At 43.2% G+C, this 21487-nt stretch overlaps 2 protein-coding genes across 4 annotated transcripts; one reads left to right on the forward strand and one right to left on the reverse strand.

Moving 5' to 3' along the window:
- Positions 1–1887: 1887 nt before the first annotated feature.
- On the reverse strand, positions 1888–9794 carry LOC308319813 (B-cell receptor CD22-like). Of its 2 annotated transcripts, XM_080770005.1 has the most exons (11): positions 9748–9794; positions 8798–8888; positions 8095–8442; positions 7761–8000; positions 7002–7265; positions 6573–6854; positions 5834–5941; positions 3160–3175; positions 2927–3024; positions 2316–2366; positions 1888–2092 (listed from the first exon to the last, which is right to left on the reverse strand). In XM_080770005.1, exons 2-11 carry the CDS (start codon positions 8850–8852, stop codon positions 2049–2051), a joined length of 1506 nt encoding a protein of 501 aa, XP_080626131.1. In that variant the 5' UTR covers positions 8853–8888; positions 9748–9794; the 3' UTR covers positions 1888–2048. The 2 variants fall into 2 exon arrangements, with proteins under 2 accessions (XP_080626131.1, XP_080626130.1); XM_080770004.1 differs by lacking the exons at positions 1888–2092; positions 2316–2366 and having other exon boundaries at positions 2416–3024.
- A 1925-nt stretch (positions 9795–11719) lies between these two features.
- On the forward strand, positions 11720–21487 carry LOC308319746 (butyrophilin subfamily 3 member A1-like). Of its 2 annotated transcripts, none has more exons than XM_080769926.1 (6): positions 11720–11805; positions 15271–15366; positions 16273–16590; positions 17815–17877; positions 18654–18801; positions 19446–21487. In XM_080769926.1, the coding sequence occupies exons 2-6, from the start codon at positions 15273–15275 to the stop codon at positions 19561–19563; spliced, it is 741 nt and encodes a 246-aa protein (XP_080626052.1). In that variant the 5' UTR covers positions 11720–11805; positions 15271–15272; the 3' UTR covers positions 19564–21487. The 2 variants fall into 2 exon arrangements, with proteins under 2 accessions (XP_080626052.1, XP_080626053.1); XM_080769927.1 differs by having other exon boundaries at positions 15271–15339.

The following is a 21487-nucleotide window of genomic DNA, read 5'->3' on the forward strand; positions in this document are numbered from 1 at the left end:
TATGAACGGAGTGTCAACAAACCAGGTCTGATTCGGTGTAACGTTGATGGAACATCTATTACTATTTACTCCACATGACATGCTGCCCTTCCTTCTCTGTCTCTCTCTGCTCCGACAACGCTTATAAATGACTGCGCCTCCCTCTCACTTCTATCCAAAACAAAACCGCGGAACGGAAGCTCAGAGCCCCTCCCGATGTGCAGGTTGGTGCCTCACTGTGCCTTGTGTGGTTTCTTCCACCCCACCGCTGTTATGAATGTGTGGGGGAATTTGGATGAAAGCGCTTTACACCATTTTTATTTCATTTATTTTTTGATGAAAACAATGCTGGCATTGTTTTCAACTGTTAAAAGCACTATGACAAAATATGTCACACGAGTCACATTTCATTGCTCTCAACACACTTTACGCCCAACTGCTCCCCCGTGTGGTGACTTGGAGCAGCACACTGCTGGGTCAATGCAAAGAAGTAATGTCACCTCTGGGATTACTGTACTGTACTGTACTGTACTGTACTGTACTGTACTGTACTGTACTGTCCAGATAAATATGCACTGCGGTTAAGATAAATTGAGGGCAGGAAGACAGTTAAACTCCCTTTAAACTTTTAAGTATCAAAAGCATCTGGTGTTAATTATAGGGTTTAAACCTACTACTGTCAGTAATCGTGTTGATACAGTATTCAATCAATCAATCAGAAGTACTTTGCATTGTACAAAGAAACAAAACAGTCATAAATTGCGGTAACTATAATGCACATCATACATACTTAATCTGCTCATAAGCAGAACAGTTCCTGCCTGTACTGGACTCATTTGAAGATGGGGATGTTGAGGTATAGGAGTTGAGTAACAAAAGACAATGCTATATTGACAGTATTGGCCGTCTAATCTCTGAACAAAACCTTAAAAATTAGACGCACATTCTACTATGTCGCAGTAGTTTATAATTTTTTTTTAAAGATATTTCGGGGGGCTTTTCTGCCTTTTAATTGATAGTGAACACTAGAGATGAACAGGACAAAGGGAGAGAGAGATGGGGTGAGACGTTCAGGAACGGGAATCGAGCCTGTTGTGTTCCTCTAGTCTAGACCGGAAACTGCCCATAGATCCGAAGTCCCGTTAGTCTGAACAGCTGCTCCCGTGCTTGCGGTTAGGTTTAGGTTTGCTCCCGTGCTTGCGGTTAGGTTTAGGTTTGCTCCCGTGCTTGCGGTTAGGTTTAGGTTAGGGTTAGAGATAGGGATAGTAATTTCGGAACAATGAACCTTCTGACTAATGACACGGCACCGTCTAGACCAGGGGTGTCCAAACCTTTTTCAAAGGGTACCGAGGGCCAGCTGCACCTCCTGTTTAATACTGATTAATATAACAAAGTCACATACAAATTATAACCATTTTATTTAACTACAGTGCGATATCAATTAGACTTGTGCGTGTGCAGTGACATGTGGATAACAGACGATATATTAATACAATTACAAACAGTCACAAGATGTGGAAATTCACAGAAAAGGCATTGCACCTGTTGCCACGTAATAAACAACAATGCAATCCAATCAGGTATCATGCATTCATTTGAAATGTAATACATCAAGTACTATGAGAACATCAAGTTGGCAAACATCACACAAACATTAACCAGTCAATGTCAACTAGATCTAGACCATGAGAAACCATAGTGGCCATGAACAGCAGGTGATATAAATCATCAAGTGTGAGTTAACAGGTGTCTTCAATCTACTTGTGATTCTCTGGTCTATGTGACTCTGTCCCAGAGAGCACTGAGAGGGCAGAGGCCCAGAAAAAAAACAATGTAAACAATAAAATATATAATATTGATAACAGCTATTTTTACAGTCTGGCATTATTTATTTTTTTTGGGGGGGGGGGGGCACTTAGGCAAAAGAGCAGGTGCCTAAGTCCCAAAAGATGGAGGCAATTGACTAATTGAGACATGCAAATAAAATACACTCAACATTACCTCCACTTCCATTATCAAAGAGTTTCATCTTATGTTGATTCTTTGATGTTTCTGACATTTGCATAGGCCTAAGGTGCATCAGCTGCACGTTGAGGTCTTGATGAGCGTGTGACTGAAACATGAGTTGAAATCATCTGATTAGAAGCTTTGCAGAATGTGGGCCAACAGTTTGATGCATGTGAACTGTTTTTATCTCTCAATTGGTTGCCAGAGTTCATTGAGTTCAATTCTCATTCCAGCTTAATAAATCATATAGTGATTATCTGTTTATTGGCAATTTGCTCAACAAAGAATAACAGTATGACATGATAATATATTTAAACAGTATACTGTACCCATTGGAACGTGATGAGATCTATCCAGTACGTCATAGACACTCGTGTTGCCTAAGTGGACAAATTGTTTATTTTTATTTTATTTAAAACATTACGGTGATGGACTTATTGCCAGCTAATGTTTTACATTAAACAATTTGAATTTAAACCCATATAGAGCGTCGCAGTCCCGCCCCCTCGAGAGACCCGGAAAATAAATCCCTGTTCATTTTACTCATAGACTTTTCAGAAAGTATTTATTTAAAGACGTTTACGCCGCGGACAAAGCCAACTCTTGTCGTGACAAATCATGACAACGAACAAAAAATGTCGGGCAAAACAAAGAATTTTAAAGTAGAAAAAAAGGTTACAACACTTTTTTTGTTGTTTTTCTTCTTTGTAATTATTTGTTTGGTCCAAAATATTGTGTGTGTTGTCATGATTTGTCACGACAAGAGTTGGCTTCGTACAACGCTTAAAAGGTCTTTAAATAAATACGTTTTGAAATGCCTATGGGAAAAATGCATTGGGATTCATTTCCTGGGCCACTCGTTGTTCTGAAAGGGGGAGGGACTGCGACGCTCTATAGAGACGTGTTCTTAATAAGCAACATGATTGGTTCAAAGACTGACCGTGTCGCAGTGGGCAGTACGTGTCATCAGAAGACCCACTTTGATTGGTCTGCTGGTGTCCAGCTGAGCCCTGATTGGTCTGCTGAGGCTGAATGGGTCTGTAAGGAAGGGGAAAATAATAAATACAAAATAAATATATATATACACACACACACACACACACAGACAGTATGTATGAGTATGGAATCTAAAGCCATGTCCGACATACAAAGATCAATTAATGCTTTACTTACTTCACACAACATGGATCTGTTGGAAGAAAGAGGAAAAAAAGGCCACATTCAGTAAGTAGTATGTATGTACATCTTCACATTTCTCACAGCCGAACGGCTTAAAGATCACAGATATTTAAGCAGGAGCCTGACCATTTAGGGACTGATCGTTATTTATCAAAGGTTGGTATGGTGCAAAAAAGGGGGGGGGTCATTAAACTATTTTTTGAGCCTGAGGGGGGGATATGTTTATTTTTATTTTGGCTTGGGGGAGGTTGTACAACTTTATTTTGCTGAATTTTGTATTTAAAAAATGTTTTGATTATTTTGTTTTTCATAGTGTTTCACTCATATATCTATATAAAGTTTACCCTGTGTGGCGAGTGTACTTGGTATCTTCCATGTGTGCGCAACTGCGCATGCAAATAGAACAGATCTACAAGCTAACAACGTGTTGCTTGGTGACACGTTGTTAGCTTGTAGATCTGATTCTGTTCTACCAGCAAAGGTCCCTCCCCCGGCCGCTGATGTAGTTTACGTCTGACGTGTACCCACTTCAAAACAGCGCGGGACAGATTGATTCTGCGTTCATAACATTTCCAGTAGAAAAAGCGAAAAATGTTTCAAGCTATGAACCGCGATGTTTGAATTGTGGGCCAGCAGCAGCAGGCCGCTGTAAAGAGCGAGTGTTGTCGGTCAGAGAGGAGGAAGGCGAGGAGCAGGCTGACAGCACCGCTGCAACAATAATAATAATGTTGGGGCTTTATGTTGATGGGCATGGAACATTTTGATGGAAGAGACTCTACCGTCTTTGGACAACGCATCGTCAACATGGTGGCATGCAGGCGAGACAGATTCTCATTCAGAATACGGTAGGGCTGGTCTAAAAGCATGCAGCTATCATATCATGTGCATCTTTGCGCACTCGCATTGCAATGGTGGATTGTTGGTGTGTGCGTCACAGTAGCCAGGGCTGCCATGTCTCACCCTTTGAGTGTGACAGTCACGCAATTTAACCCTTTACCACGCACCACGCCAGTGACGCCACACATGCCATTTGATTTCACACGCATTATAAATAAATAAAATCTCCGCGGCTCCGCCGCGTAATAACGCGCACTCATGTGTGCGTCCTCACAAACGGAAAAATAGCCGATCTGCATGCAGCGCTGATATATGCAGTAGGAGGGTAAACAGTGGACCAAATCCTCAGCAGGGTCCCTGACTGTGTGACGGATGGAAATGAGCCACAAGTTTAGTAGCCTACTTGTGTTTTGTCCGCGGTGCCATGTACTTTTGTCTGCGTATGTGGTTGTAATAGATTAAAGAAAGAGTTATACTATTTGGTGGTGCCTGGCTGGCTAAATGAGCCGAGCAGGCAGTTGAACGTTGGTGTTGCGCAAATTGTGCTTTTCTCTGTGGAGCATGACGCTGTAGTATTATGGTATGCGACTGCGTGACATATTTATTTAGCATTCATTCATTTTCATCATCCTGGGCATGGGCACAGAGGCGAGGGGTGCCCACTGCCTTGGCAGCTTGGCTAGAATGACTTTACGCACGAGGCTCACCTTAAAAATAGCCAATCTAGGCTCATACATTTGCGTCGCGTCATCAGCGTGTTGTTGTGAGCTTGTAGGTCTGCGTATGCTATTTTCGAAGCTGCCAGATTCATATTTAAATCTTTAGTTGGAAGAATGCAATGGCATATCATCAGTGTTGAGTGTTGACCATAATGTAATGACGGATATGGAACCAAATGAACCCCAGACGGCCGCCGCCTAATAAACGATCAGCGTTTACTTTATGCTGCTATACTGTTGGTGTGAATATAAAATAAATATGGTCTATGGTGTTGGGGGGGGGGGGGGGGGGGAGGTCATATATATTCTTCCAGTCCCTGAGGGGGGGTCCCGAAAAAATATTTGGAGGCTGGGGGGGGGGATGAGGTAAAATAAAAAAATGAAATCACATCTGCACCACCCCCCCCTGGTGGATAAATAACGATCAGTCCCTTAGGGTTTTAAAAACAAGCAGCTATATCTTAAAATCTATTCTGAAACCCACGGGTATAGTGAAGGCCAAGGGCTGCTAGGACTGCTGTAATGTGCTCACTTCTGTTTTTGTGAGTCAGGAGCCTGGCAGCTGCATGCGTTCTGTATCAGTTGTAGTCCTTGAATATTCTGCTCACTGATATAATAACTCAAATAATGTGATGCATTTCATATTTCTTCTATCAACTCAGTGACCTTGTGGTTAGAGTGTCCACCCTGAGACTGGGAGGTCGGGGTTCGATCCAAAGACTCTGAGAAATGGGACCCAGTGCCTCCCTGCTTGACACTCAGCATCAAGGGTTGGATTGGGGGTAAGTCCCTGTGACATACTAGCGTCATGTCCAGGGGGTGTACTTGTACATCAAGCTGCCTCACGCTACATTAACAGGAGATAGGCTCCTGGGCCTCATGGCTCGGCAAGGCTTGCTTACTTATTTCATAATTCCTACAAGCTGAAAGCATGTGGACATTTCTGCTAACTTTGGGCATACATTTACATCAAGGTTGTTTCGCGTTGGGGTCTAATAATCACCATGTCAGGGTTTATTTCTCAATAATGACCTGCCCCCCATTGATTATTCCTTGTGTATGGGAAGCCTTTACTGCTTCTCTAAATGGCTGCCTGGACATTAATGACATACCTTTGCACTTCTTCCAGAGACACAGGCCCAGGATCAGCAGAAAGATGGAGATTCCGACTGATTGGCCTATCAGAGCGTAGAAATATGAAGTGTCCGGATGGTTGTTGTCTGCAGCAGAATAATGAGACACATATTCCTCTTAGACGCACATTAAGAGCTGTGAATCTATTTTAATGTCAGTCATTTCAATTTCAATTAATTTCAATAATTTGAATTTATGCTAAAAGTAGGGAGGATGCATCATTGAAAATCACACATCACATATACTGGTATACACGCACGTGTGCACACGTGCACCGTGCACGCACGCACACACACACATGTGCAGGAATCCCAACTTCTCCGCCCATTTGCATCGAGTCTACCGAAGTATTAGGTGGGAATGTGACCTTATAGTTGTCTGGTTACACAGACTGTAAAGTACATGTTATTACAATCATTCTTACTACTAGACCTGTACGTCCTGTCGGTCACCAGCCTACTTGAGAACGATGCAACTTGGGAAATAATACCCGTTGTAAACTGACTGGCAGAGCCTGACCAGAGCCTTTTGTGGTGGTTCTGGATAACCGTGGGTCCGACCGACTCGATACCGGGCACTGCACTAGCTGTGCGGGTGTAGAATGCATGTGTCGAATGTGAAGTCGGTGGGGCAAACGGTTCTCGTTACGTGCATTGCAACCGTACACACACACACGCACACACGCTCACACGCACGCAACTTCCTCTGTCTACTCACTTGTGAAGCAGCGCAGCAGCACCTCGGTAGAGCTGTTTCCTCCTCCCAGTGAGTTCCTGGTGTGACAGACGTACAGTCCAGCGTGGGACGACTGCAGAGAGGCCAGAAAAAACACCGGTCCTGACCCTACCTGGACCAACGGGGAGCTGGAACCAGTGCTCTTGTACCAGGTGTAGTCGTCTACTGGGGGGTTGGCGTCACAGCTGCAGGTCAGAGTCACTGAGCTGCCCTCAACCACTTCTCCTGGTGGATTCACTGACACTGAAGTGTTTTCTGGAGGGTCTGTGGAGGAATATTAAGCTCTGTTTACACAAATATACGTTACAATATTTTATGTTCCTGGTATGAGCAATGACAATATTAATTAATGCTTTTGAATCAAGCAAATAATGCCATATCATTTTGATCTTAATGAAATGAAAACCTCACAGTGAACATTCAGAGTGACTCGAGGTGAAGTGACTGTAGCGATGATGTTCTTTGCCTGACAGGAGTATGTTCCACTGTCACTGGGTTGGATGTTAGAGATGGTAAACATCTTTTTCTGAGCCACTGCAGGGTTGTTCTTTTTGAGAATGATGTAACTCTGGATGGGTGGATTTGATCCACTGCTGCTGCAGCTCAAAGTGACGGAGCTTCCTTTGACAACATCTCCTTGTGGTCTTACTGACAAAACCACATTCTTGGGAGCATCTGTTGGAGAAAGAATATATAATAGAGAGGATAATCAGATCCATTTCAAACTAACCCCAGTGTAAATAAAACACTGAAATAATGAAAAGCGATCAAATTCGTGAGTTTGTATCATTTTCCACATTTTGTCAAGAAACAGGGGATACTTTGTAACTAGATTACCACATGCAACTAGACATTTAAGTGTCAATATTTCGTTAAAGTTATCATACCAACTACTGGCAACATGAACCATAGTCATAGCTAGAATGGCCTGTAAGTTGTATTTTCACAAACTATGTTTGGAATCATGTTGCTGTGAAGAAACAGCACAGTGGATACTATGCATCCTGTCGTGGATAAAGGTACGAATGAGGGGACACTGCTCGCAGCTTTCATTGAATATGATTATTCTTTGAATGTGCTGTTGTATTAATTAATTAATTGAATGCATTAAAGACAGAATGGAACAGATTCAGACAGAGAAAGACTTCACATGAACTCATATAAACTCACACTGCACATCCAACCTCACAGCGGCAGACTTCCTTGTCTCTTGTCCTTCAACAGCACACTGGTAACCCCCAGCATCCTGGATTTTGGCAGTGAATCTTGGGTTGGGTATTTGTCGTCCATCTTTAAACCAGACAAGTGGTGGACGTGGTACTGGTTCACAAGACATTAAACAGTAGAGTGTCACCTCTCCCCCCACTGACACAGTGTTACCATTCGTAAGCTGTGCAGTCAGAGTCAGTCCTGATCAGAAGAATAAAAACAAGATGGTTGGTGAGATTGTCAGGAAAGATTTGATTTTGATTTCATGAAAGATTAAAACGGTACTGTTATTTACCGGACAGAGATAGAGGTAGTGTGTAGCTATTGTCACTGGACCCGTACGCATCATCTGTTGTCCGAAACCTGAAGTAATAACTTCCCAAATCACTGTCTTCTATGTTTTTGATCCTCAGGGTGCAATCGCGGCGGTAATCACCAATGTATTGAAAACGATCTCGAGGTCCAGAGCCACGGAGAAGGAATTCTTCGTCCTTGTTCTCGTTCTTGTACCACCATGTTTGAGTGACAGCCTGATAATCTGGGTAGTCATATGAACATCCAATATCTACTGATGATCCTCTGAGGACACATGGAGGTGGACTGGTGTAGGTCACTCCCCAGCCCTGCTGACCATTACAGACACCTGTACAAGACAAAAAAAATAAACCCTGGTAAATATTATGATTGTTCTTGTTTGAGTGGTGCAACCACTCCAAGGAACAGCAATGTCCTAACCTATGTGGCTATGTGACTGACTACAGTGTGTCCCAATGTTTAGAGTACCAGTAGGGGAAAAGGTGGCGCTGTTGTGCCAGAAACAGAGAGAGAGAGAGATAGTGTTGCACTGTTGCCTGCAGAGAGGGCGGGGGGGGGGGGGGAGTTGCACCACTCAGTTCACACGGGTGTGATTTTTTCATCATATCAGGTAATATTTAACTCAATATTTCATACATTTATCTGTACGTATGTGTGTTGAAACCATTTCAAACTGTCCTCACCAGGTACCAAGAGCAGAAGGTCCAGGATCACACTGAATTTCTTTAGAAACATCATGGTATCTTGAGGTGAAAACTGACCCACAGCATCAAACTGCAATGAAAACAACCAACTAGTCATGTTACTGTTAAACTACTGTACTCTCTGTTCTGTAATACGATATAAGATAGTAAATAATACATATTTTACCAAGTCTCACAAATGCTAGTGAAATGGTATACAGTACATGTCAAATAGCCAAGCAATATAACATTTACTATAACGTGTTATAAATAAATAAGAAATTATGTAGAGTAGCTCAGTCTCTTGTAAGTAAGAGACATCATTAGCAGCAGATTATCAATGGATTGTATAACATGTGAATGGAGAATAAATATCATACAGTGTTTATTTCGTCGACTAAAACTAGGACGGAAAATGTTCGTCGACTACCTTTTTCCACTGACGAAAACTAAATAAAAATTAAGCTATGATGACTAAAACTAAGACTAAATATACTGACAATTTCGTCAACAAATAAAAACTAGACTATAAAATGTTAGGAAGGGACTAGTGGACAAGAGATCCAGTATAGGCCAACGTCATTTTACAATTAGTTGCATGCTGAGAATAGCCGATCTACAAGCTCACAACGCACGCTGCGTCGCGTTGTGACCTTGTAGATTTAGTCGACTAAAATCTTATGATGTTTGGTCACGTTTATGACTATATGACTACAACTCTAAATGCTGCCAAAAACAAGGTACATAAAGAAAGTCATAGTGCCAGTGTGACGGATGCAGGAATGACATGGCAGGGCGCAGCGCTGACGGCCTGACTGGAGAAACTTAGTCTTTTTAATTTAGTTTGTCAAACATGTATCAGTATATAAGATACAAGCCTGTCAGTGATTATATCAGCTAAAGTATCATTGCTGCTAAGTTACGGTGAGGTATAATTCAGACATACTCACTTGTCTAGAGATCGTCTGTCCAGTCCAGTGTGTCTACCTACTGACAGATCAACAACACACACCAACTAAACAGAGAAGTGGAGGTTACAACCAATATGTTAATTCACGCCCTTTCCTTCCTGCTCGCTCACACTTAAGAATACAGAAGTTATTCATACTGCTGACTTTTAGTTCTCTATATTAATTACTTGTGTGTTCTCTGTATTAATTACTTGTGTGTCCTCTGTATTCATTACTTGTGTGTTGTTCAAGCTGCTATAGCCTACTGATACCGTGATACGGTATGGCATGAGAAGGCCTGGATCTGTACCCCACAATAACTAATACTAAAGAACCTAAAAAAAGAGAATAAAGGGGAAATCACCATCAACCCATTTCGACCGAGACCGACTCTACAAATGTCTTCTATAAATCATGACAGTTTTCTGAAAACCCTGTGTTTCTATATGTCAGTGGTTCTCATATTGTTTCATGTCAAGGACCCCCAGAATGATATGTATTTGGCCCCCCGACACCCCCCCCCCCATCTGAAAATATGCTGTTCCAGGGAAGATTTGTGTCACATTTTCACGATTTGTTAAAAATAGCAGACCTACAAGCTATCTACAAGATATACATGAGCTTATAGATCTGCTATTTTTCAATAGCTCAAGTATAACATAATGGGTTAAGGTCATACAAGGGAATAGAAATAATGATCAGTAAAATGTTGCGTAAATAAGGTGACCATGAAATGAATGGCCTAACGACTGTTCAAAAGGAAGTGCAGTTGCAGAGCTAAATTCTTTGCACATGCGGTAAACCACAGTGAATCAGCCATTATAGTTCAGTGGAGTTTGAAGCAGGGTGTATTTAACGGACTCCGTCCATATGTTTCACACGTCTATATAGCCACACTGAGCGGGAGTTAGAGAGACGAGGTATAAATAAAGGCTGATTACTAGAAATGATTGGAGAACATTATACATTGATGATTAAATCCAGACAAGACTGTTCTATATGAATGAACGGCCGGGCTTGGTGCCTACGGTTCATGTATTCTTTGTTTTGTTTTACTGAGAATAAGGTTTGAAATAAAAAATAACTCTCTCTCTCGTTGCGAGTAACTCGGCTTGCTGCAGCCTCCTCACGGAAGTGTTTGGTCTATAGCGCTCTTCTGGCGACACTGAAGTTCAAGTTGCCGCCAGAGACACGCCCACCCCACTCGTCATCACTCACCCGGCCTGCACATTAGGGTTAGGCATAGTTTTACTGGGGTTAAAGTTTAGGTATAGGGTTAGGTTAAGGCATATAGTTTTACTGAGGTTAAGGTTAGGAATACGGTTAGGTTTAACCGTTTAAGCATTATTTACTTAGGGATACTTTATAGGCAGCTTTCGATGTTTATTATCGCGAGAACGATGGCTTCCTAAGTTCCTGCATGTTCGCATTGCAACTTTTCAGGAATAGAAAGCCTGGCTGCCGTTTCTATTATAGCTTGGATTCCCCGTCGAGGATGTCACTCATGGTGGACTGCCCACACAGCCCTCCTATATGAGACACAGAATAGAAACAAATTGTGCTATTTTATCATGATCATTAGTGAGGACCAATAATTTGAAGAGATGTTGAGAAGTGGTGAAGTGGTGCAGGTCACTGGTCCTTTAACAATATGGGACTGCTTGGTCCCTTAAAAAGCTGATCTACAAGCTGTTGTGTCATGCATTGTGACCTTGTAGATCCTTGCAGATCAGCTAAATAGAGTACGTGGCTAAACCGATTTGAGATGATATAGCCCTATTAACTTGTTTTTGCATGGGGACCCCCCTGCAGGTGCCCACTCAAGGACCGCCTGGGGGTCCACGGACCCCACTTTGTGAACCAACCAACCGGACATTTACAAGAGGAGCATTTACAAGAAATGGTCTGACTTCTTGTGAATTGGCTCCCCCTACTGAAGGCATTGCAGACTGTGTAAGCTATACTGTATGAAAGGACAAGCAGACCGTTGAGCTGTCTTTATACTTCCTCTGACCTCTGTCTCTCCAGACCTACATCAGGACTTCAACACTGCAGCAGGTAAGACACTGCATGAGACCGTCAGCCCTGATGAAGACCCTGTATAGGTCGAAACATGCTTATTTAATAAAGTTTTCCTACGAGTGCAGTGCATCCAAACTGCAACACTTAGAAAAAGAATCACATGCACAGAATTTATTGACAGAAAGTAGCGCATAACGTGGATTTTTATGAAAAACAAGCTCGGCAGATTGAAAGAGGATAATTCAAGCGTGGCAATTTTATCATATTTTTCATGTTTCACCTTGGCTTAATAAACCGATCAGAAAACATTCGAACAATAACATTATACATTTGCAGAGGCTGTTGTTTTTGTTTGTCAACTTAAGCGTCTGCCTGTCTCTGATCTGATTGGACGGGCGGTAGAACCAATGCCTTTAGTTGTTGTCCTGCTCCTGTTGACTGCCACTCTGCAGTGTCTGCACTCATGCACGCCACAGTGCACCGCTGACCGCGGACCTGCCAAACACTATTACTGAATGATAAGCTTCTGCTTAGTTAAGCCTCCTTTCTTTATAAAAATTAAGTTTGATTGACCGAACATTATATGTTGCAGGCTTGCAGTTGCAGCCATAGCATTATGTTGATGCACTGCTGACGTTACACCACCATTGCATGATGCATCTCAGTTTGAGAACACTGCCCTGAAATTTGCAATACAAATATCCGTAAGACCCAAGCTCTCCGCCAGTAGGCCTACGTCTGTTTTGTGGGGGGAGTCTATTTGAAAAGGCACAAATTGTGTGCTGTTTGTTGACACTCTTTGCGTTTGCGTGCGCATTAAATGAACGTGCGCGTTCAGTGCATCGCCAGCACTATCACCACTGCTCCCATGGAGTTATCTCTTGACTGTTAGCGCTGACAGTGTACAAATACTAAGTGAGAAGTCAAGTCACTAATTAAGCGTGTTATACATGGTGGACCCTCTTGTAAACAAGTGTAATGCTTAATTGGGTCGTCCACTCACAGTTAACAGTCTTTGTATTGAGTGTGTGCTTGAAATGTACTGTAATTCTGCAATTCTGCAAACTGTATTTCAATCAATCAATCAATCAATCAATCAAAACAGCCTAATATCGTTGTGGGTTGAGTGAGATCATGATGGGTTTGTCTGGACGGCTTCCAGCTTCCTCCTCATCCTCTCCTCCGCAACCACATTACCTTTTGAGTGCCTTTTATACGGAGCTATGTGTGTGGGTGGCTGGCTGGGTGGGTCTGAGCACGGCTGTTTTTCACCACCTGTGGGCAACCTAACACACACGCACATATTAACTGTATAATATGATTATTTTGGGTGTGCCAGTACAGTGACAGTACAGTACAGTAGAGGGTACAGTAGAGGGACCCCCACACAGTAACTGGATGGTGTAGGTAGGGTTAAAAAAGGTCAGCTCAGGACGGACCAGGAGCAAATCAACTATATTATGGCGCATACATACTAGCTCACTTAGATTTTTGTTTTATGTGGAAATATTTTATCATGATCATAATATACAGTCAGCATGATTAGCTAATGTGCAAGCCTGGCATCATGTTGTAATAATGAGAACACATGAGAGAGACCATTGTGGTTCTTTAAACCTCACATCAGCAGGCTTTCCACCTCGTGTGATTGCCGTGTGATCCGCTCGGGACTCGGGAGCAGACGACATCGCTATACGTCGTGTTGTACTAGTCATTGTGTTGTTGTAGTCATCAGGACGGATAACCATCAATCTGGAACTTCCTTTCCCTCAAACCGGAAGAATAGTATCTTAACACTCGCATTCGTATGTCAGAAATCAGCGAGCGGGTAGCGTCGAGCTTTCTCCCAGCTCCGCCACCTCCTCAACACTGCCCCCAGTCCAGCACAGATGCTGGAGAGCGCTTTCTTCACCAGCTTGTTAAAGGGTAAGACCACTTTTTTTGAGGTTTGGGTTGTGTAGTTACTTTGCAATGATGCAACTCCAAATGTGGACAAGAAATAAAAAATAACTGCTCCAATGATTAGAAATTGATAATTCAAAATATGCTCCTCATTGACTTACATTGTAGCTAAAACAGCTCTCAAAGTCACTCTTTTAGTACGTAAACAAACACAAACTATGTTGATTCAGACAATATACTCACCATAACTCATGTAGTTTTATTTTTTTAAGAAAACCCGGACTGGATCTGTGGATCCGGATCCAGATCTTCAAATAGTAAAATCAACAGGAATCTAACATTTTTATGAAAAAATAAAACCACATGAGTTTTGGTGATGCTCTATAGTCTATATTGTCTGAATCAACTTTGTTTGTGTTTGTTTACGTACTAAAAGAGTGACTTTGAGAGCTGTTTTAGCTACAATGTAAGTCAATGAGGAGCATATTTTGAATTATCAATTTCTAATCACTGGAGCAGTATTTTTTCATTTCTTGTCCACATTTGGAGTTGCATCATGGCAAAGTAACTACACAACCCAAACCTCAAAAAAAGGTGGTCTTACCCTTTAAGTCTTGTTTTTTTTCTGAATAACGGGTCGTAAATTAATTACGAGCAGTCGCCGTTGCTGTTGACACCCCGGCAGGCAATTGCAAAGAAGAGGGCACTATAGCCATTACAGACTGGTTTAACAGCATCTGCAGCATTGTGTTGCACACACCAAAAGACCTGAGTCTCCTCAGAAAGAACAGCCCTTACCCTTAACCCATTGACGCCTGGTGCAACCTATATGTTGTTCTATACCTTTGATGCCGGCGCGCGCGCTCTGTGTCTAATCAACTATTGCTATCCACACTTTTCCTGGGCTGTGTGTGCTCCATTTCCTGTCGATTTGATCCAATGAAAGCCAATGAAACTGGTCAGATGACCAATGATATCCAATGAAATCAACAGGAACTGGAGCACACACAGCCCAGGAAAAGTGTGGATACATATGTAGCATTTAAAAAAAGAATAATAATAATACGAATTTGAAGGTTTTCAGAAAACCTTCGGTCAGGCCCCGGCAAGGCGTTCCCAGATCCGGCCTCAGGCATCAAAGGGCATCTGTGCTGTCCAGACCAGTTCAGACCAGTTCAGTCTGGGGGCTATAGTGAGATCCTGTTGCTTGTGTGGGTAGTCTGACTCTCCATGTAGGCTACACGAATGTTGCTCATGTGACGTAACGGATGCACTTTCTTTTTGACTGTGCAAATAATAGTCCCATGAGCACCCGTATAGGTATGTGGGAGGTATATCTTCCAGTAAGGAGGCCTGCCCTTCCTTTCTTCCTTATGCTCACCTGTGACAAAGTGTGGGCATGAGCTTGGACGAATGACGGGTCAGAGGGTGCTATATGTTTTTTAACGCCACTATATGGAGGCTTGTTGATCCTCATACACTGCAGTGCACACATGGCTCATGTACAGCCACACCATTTTACTCAGTCATAATATGTCATAATGTCATATGTTCTTGTTTACAGATACACTAAGTTTCTTTCTTTCTTTCTTTCTTTAGATATGAAGATGATATACCTACTTGAGATCTACGATAAGAGACATTCCTCAAGCTTCCTTCTAATTTTAGGTCTGAATCTGCTCTGTAACAATGGAGGTAAATTAATTGCACAGGGCATATTTGTGGAAGAATCAGTTTTATTCACAATTTGCAGTGAAGCATTCTTTCTTCTTTTTCCATGTGCGCTCAATGAATTCTTTAGTATTCCGTGAGAAGAGAGAGGATAGAGTGAGAGCAAAGGGAAAGATTAAGAATGATGCCTGTGAAAGTAGAGCTGTACATGATATTTCTGAACATTACATAAGCAGGTGTGCAAACTCTCAGTCAGCACTACTGCCGTAAATATGTAATGTTGTTGTTAGTAGGAATAAACAGAGTTAGTGTCGAAGTGTCCTTGAGCAAGACTCTGAACCCTAAATTGCTCCTGATGTGAAGGTTTGGTGCATGGTTTCCTCTGCCATCGGTGTATGAATCTATGTAAAGTGCTATATCAATTTACCTATGTAAAGCGCTATATCAATTTACTATCAATTTACTACTTGGCCAATCTTCAAAAATATAAATGTATTGGCTACATTCAGTAATTATTAGCTAAATAATAATATGTATCAAGTATGTGAATATTATTTGAAAGTATGTTACATATAGGATGTAGAAATGGTTACATGAAAGGCCCTATTGGGTCTAAATACAAACTTCAGCCCACCCAGACCCGTGCATGAGCCTGTTTTTAAAATAAGTTTGCCACACAATTGCCATCCAAGGCGTAAGAAGAAATGGCACCCTTTTCACATTGGCCTATTATAGCGCCACCAGGAGGCCACAACCTGACCTGCCCTGGTGGAGACCTGTCCCCCCCCCGAGGGGCACTTTATCTAGTATTTTATCTGTTTTCACCCCTTGCCAGTGGCCCTGGGTATAGGCAACACGTTCTGGCGGAGACCTGTGCTTCGATGGAGCACACTTTTCTAGTCATATCTCAACTCATCTTATCTTCATCAGGGAAATGTCTGGTAGCTCTTGGCGGCGAAGCTGTTCTACAATGTGGCATTGGACCCAACATCGATGCTACCGACCTGGCTGTGGAGTGGTCCAGGCCGGACCTACCGCCGGACCAATACGTGCATTTCCAGAGGGACGGGAAAGCCGTTAACAATGCGAAGAATCCTCTCTACGAGGGAAGAACGTCCCTCTTCGTGGATGAATTGAAGAAAGGCAACGTGTCCCTCAAACTCTCCAGCGTGACACACTCCGATGAAGGAATCTACACGTGCTACATTCCTGAAGTCAATAAGAGATGCACTGTTCAAGTCTTTGTTGGTAAGGCAATACATTTACTGATAAATTATGATCGATAAAAGCATGTTCATATTGTAAACATAAGTGTGCGCGTGTGTGTGTGTGTGTGTGTGTGTGTGTGTGTGTGTGTGTGTGTGTGTAGAGAGAGAGAGCGCAAGAGAGAGATGCAGGATATAATCGGTAGAATATCGGAATCAATAATATCGGCCATAAAAATAACATATCGGTAATTCGGTATAGGATCGGACTCAAAATGATGCCGATTATTTTCACCGATATTGATGTGATGAATGATGAATAAATAATGTGACCGTCAAAGGCTAAATTGTACATTTAATCTGTGCACTCGTCTCGTTCAGAAGTCATTCAGTATAGTGAAAACAGACTCTTGGGAAAAAGAGTATATTTATCGATTGATTGAATACTTTATTTATTAACAGGCTTTCGGGCCACATGCCTTGTTTCCACTGTGGTCCTCTGTATAACCCATTCTGACCTGAGATCAGATTCATACGAGGTTTCCCACTGGACACACACTGGTCTGATGAACCCATTCTGACCTGAGATCAGATTCTAAAAAATGTCAGTCGTTCTTCGATTTTTCAAAAATAGCAGAACCTACAAGCTCGTAGCGCGCCACTCGGTGGCGCGCTACGAGCTTGTAGGTCTGCTATTTTTCAATAGCTAAAGCATGACATGATGCCAACACCAAAATGGGTTCCCGTTCAGAATGGGATAATATTGGAATCGGTCGGTATCGGCAGATATGACCCTGCAAATAATCAGACATCAGATATGGGTCATATTTTCATAATCGTGCACACCTTATTGAGGGGCTCCTATACACCGGTTTAACCCATTTTGGTGTTGGCATTGTTATGCTTTAGCTATTGAAAAATAGCAGATCTACGAGCTCGTATACTTTCGGTCTGCTATTTTTGAAGAACTCGAAGAACGACTGACATAGAAGCATGGCTTTTTCAGAAAACTGTCAGGATGTGTATAGAAGACATTTTATTAGAATCTGATCTCGGGTCAGAATGGGTTACCGGGCCATTTAGTTTGTCTTTAGTTCAATGTTTGTTTTGTAAACGCCAGTTGACAATGAATGGGGAAAGAGAGAGGGAGGGGAGAGAGAGAGAGAGAGAGAGAGAGAGAGAGAGAGAGAGAGAGAGAGCAGAAAGGTTGAATTCTTGTAGGATTCAAGACGAATCCCCCACCCGTCTCTCTGTCTATATACTATAGTGTCCACGTCTGCTGATGATGCCTCTGAGGTCGTGCCCAGGATTGGGGACAAGCCAGATGACGGTAATTAACGGAACATGTATATATATCTACTCGCCTCTTGGGCACGGTGGCACAGTTGGTAGTGCTGTCGCCTCACAGCTAGAAGGTCCTGGGTTCGATTCCCGCTGGGGACGCTGTGGGCACTGGCGGCGTGTTCCCACCTCCGCGTCATCAGTGCCCATACCCGAGGCGGGGGTTGGCGATAGGGCCTTTCTGTGTGGAGTTTGCATGTTCTCCCCGTGTCCCCTAGGGTAGATACCCTCACAAAAAACATGCCGTAATCCTGGTCTCTAAAACTACCTCCCCCTGGCCAGCTGGGGCGCCTGATGGAGGGGAAAGGAACTGGTCGGAATAACGTGTCCCTTCCACGCGCTACGTCCGGCTGGGGAAATTCCCCTCTGTCAGGTGAAAAGAAGCAGCTTGGACTCCTCATGCATAGAAGGAGGCATGAGGTCAGTCCGCTGCCCCCCCCCAGGTTGGCAGAGGAAGTGTAGCGCCCAGGATTACATTAGACAATTGGCACTGGGTGAAAAAGAAAAACTGGGTTACAAAATCGTGGGATAAAAAAATATTTAAAAAATATATATATATCTACTCGCCTCCCAGCTGCACGTCCTTCTGCAACGCCAAACTTAAAAACAAAAACTGTGAAAAGGGCGCAACTGTGCATCATGTCACTGAGTGGTGTATATATATATAAGCTATTGATTGTTGCGTCGTATAATAAACCACGTATATAGGAGGACTCTCTGTTCATCGTCTTCTCTTGGGTCTCTCGTTCGGCCTTTTCTCTCTAGAGGTTCCTCCAGCCGGTCCGTTAGCCTGGTGGGGTGGTGTCGTCGGCGGCGGCGTCGCCTCCGTCATGTTCGTGATCGTGATCGTGACGAGACGACGCCTCCTGGAGTTTGCTAAAGGCGTCTTCCCAGAATCGCCTGCTAACGACGGGTACAGTCTGTGTTCATTTCAACACTTTATTTTCCCATCGGCACATTGTAGTAAAAGCAGTGGGCTTTCGACCAGTGGTCCTTGAGGAGGTTCCATGAGGTGGTCTGTCCCCCCCCCCCCCCAGCTGAATGATGGAGAGTTGGTAAACAAAGGGACCCTTACGCCAGGGCTCCACTGGGCGCGTCTGCGTCGCGTTGCGTCGTCAAAAAACGAACCGGTTCAATTTTAATGGTGACGCACGCACGCGGCACGCACGCACAACGCGGGCAGTGGAGCCACCCTTCATTGATTAAAAAGGGAACATTCTGTGACGGTGACGCTGACGCGACGCAGACGCGCCCAGTGGAGCCCTAGCGTTATACAGTAGATCTCTAACTCTTGAGAGTGTAAAATGAAACCTAATCGACCCTTACGGGTTCCAGCTGGAGGTTTTTACAGTTGAAAACCACTGGTAACTAAATGGATTATGGATTGTATTCTGTTACAGTTCATCATCTCTGTTCCTTTCTCCCTCTGCCCCCCCCCCCCCCCCCCCCCGTCCTCATGCTCGTCCTCTCCTCTCCTCTCCTCTCCTCTCCTCTCCTCTCCTCTCCTCTCCTCTCCTCTCCTCTCCTCTCCTCTCCTGGTCTACTGTATGCGTATAGATACCCCAAACTTATGAATGGAGGATCCAGTCCTAAGAATGGAGTCTCTGCTGAGGTCAAGCTTCACATTCCGGAGGCCGAAGCATCTACTCCACTCACGTCTCAGGAGAAAGTGTGATGGACGAAAGGAAGAAAAAAATATATATATTTGCGTTATACAGTAGCAATTCATACTCACTTTTGTCCTGCTTTTCTCTTAAACACGTATCTTTTAAAGGTTGGTGAAATCCAACTGATTCAAAGGTGATTGGTTTGATGATCATGTTTTAGGGTGGCAAAAAAATCACGGCACTCCCATCTGTAGTGGCTAATTTACACCAACAATAAAACTTAGAAAGCCACTACTACGGGCACCAGGTAGCGAATCTTACTCAGAGGTAGGATTGAGGCCGTTGTCCAGACAGGCGGTGAAGTTTAGTGGTGTTTATTTTCAGCTTTTCGGTCGAGACATAAAAGATGGAAAGTGTTCAGGTTCATCCCTGACCTGCTGGTAAAAGTCCATATGCCCTCCTGGTGCTCTGCTGACTGACTGTGTGTGCTCATTAATTAAGTAACCTCAGCTGCTCCCCAAAACTGCCCATCACCTCCAAAATAAAAGCATATGGCTGCAACATAACAAACTGAAATAATGACCAAGCAAAAAGAAACGAAATAATAAATGCATTAAATCGTTATATTGAAAAATACTGAATTAGCAAAAATACGTAACAGCTCCCACACCATCTTTAACTCTTTGTCAAGCACTTAAGCGACCAACTGGACATGCACAATCTTTTGCTCCCCCATGTGGTCACATGGAGCAACACCCTATAGTGCTGAGTCAATGCCACAAGAAATGTCACATGTCACAGATATGCATTTAATGATTGAGTTGAGGAGGCTATTGTGAGATTGTTTCCTTCATCTGGAAACTGAATCAGGGACCTGTTGCTGTGTGTAGCAGCAAACGTATCAAAATACATAATCTGACTATTTAAAGGACCACTTCACCACTTTTCAATAATCTTCATATAATAGGTCCTCACTAATAATCATAATGAACTGGCACCATTTTCCCCCCTACCCAGTCTGTGTCTCATAGGAGGGCAGTGGGTAGTTCAGAAACCCGTCCACCTGTGACATCGTTAGACAAGATTTTTTACAAAAATGTTTAGATTTGTATTATCGTGAGAACGATGGCTTCCATTTTCGCATTGCAACTTTTCAGGACTAGAAACTTAGAAAGCCTGCAGTTTCTATTACAGTAGCTTGGATTCCCCAACGATGATGTCACTGGTGGACGGGTTTCTGAACTGCCCACAACCCTCCCATGAGACACAGACTGAGTAGAAAGAAATGGTGCCATACTGCCATTTTATCATGATTATTAGTGAGGACCTATTATTGTCTCCACCAGGGCGAAGGCATGGGGAGAGAGTATGTTTTGCACTCCGTCCGTCCGTCTGTGAACAGCTTATCTCCGGCACCGTTAACCCGGTCGATGCCAAATTTTGCACACACACTCCCTGGATGCCAACGATGAACCTCTGCTCAAAAGCTTCCAGAACGGCCTGTTATAGCGCCACCAGGAGGCCGCTTTGTGCAAAACAAGTTTTCGGACAGTGTACACCTACAGATTTTGTCCAAACATCACGCAAGTTGGAACACAGTCTCTCTAGAGCCTATTCAACGGAACGGGTCTTTCAGATTTCTCAGACTCCATCCTGATTGGCCTAAGATTGGCTTCCAAAAGTTCGCAGGAGTGTGCTCGGTTTCAAACAAAATGCCGCAAATCGTGAACACATGGGGCTGGATTTTGAAGGTGCGTTTTACCATGTGGTAATACATAAATTGGCCTCGCTCTGCGCACAATCGTATTATGAAAGCCTTATCGTCCCGTGTTGAACGCACACACATATGGAATACGACGTTGCTGAATATTTTAGCATTGTGGGAGTGTCCATATGTTAATTATTTTCGCTTTGCGCAATTTGCTATTAAGCCCCTTGACCTGCGCATAACGATTAGACGTGGGTCTAGGCACCTCATAAACGCAAAAGCAG

Source organism: Protomyctophum bolini (genome assembly GCF_963924005.1).
Source record: "Protomyctophum bolini genome assembly, chromosome: 8".
Taxonomy (NCBI): domain Eukaryota; kingdom Metazoa; phylum Chordata; class Actinopteri; order Myctophiformes; family Myctophidae; genus Protomyctophum; species Protomyctophum bolini.

Coding starts and splice junctions, on each gene's coding strand:
- LOC308319746 (XM_080769926.1), top strand. CDS start 15,273: ATGAAGATGATATACCTACTTGAGATCTACGATAAGAGACATTCCTCA. Junction 15,367..16,272: donor TCTGCTCTGTAACAATGGAG/GTAAATTAATTG, acceptor TATCTTCATCAG/GGAAATGTCTGGTAGCTCTT. Junction 17,878..18,653: donor TGGGGACAAGCCAGATGACG/GTAATTAACGGA, acceptor TTTTCTCTCTAG/AGGTTCCTCCAGCCGGTCCG.
- LOC308319813 (XM_080770004.1), bottom strand. CDS start 8,852: ATGATGTTTCTAAAGAAATTCAGTGTGATCCTGGACCTTCTGCTCTTG. Junction 8,443..8,797: donor CCTTCTGCTCTTGGTACCTG/GTGAGGACAGTT, acceptor TGTCTTGTACAG/GTGTCTGTAATGGTCAGCAG. Junction 7,266..7,760: donor TGTGAGGTTGGATGTGCAGT/GTGAGTTTATAT, acceptor TTTCTCCAACAG/ATGCTCCCAAGAATGTGGTT.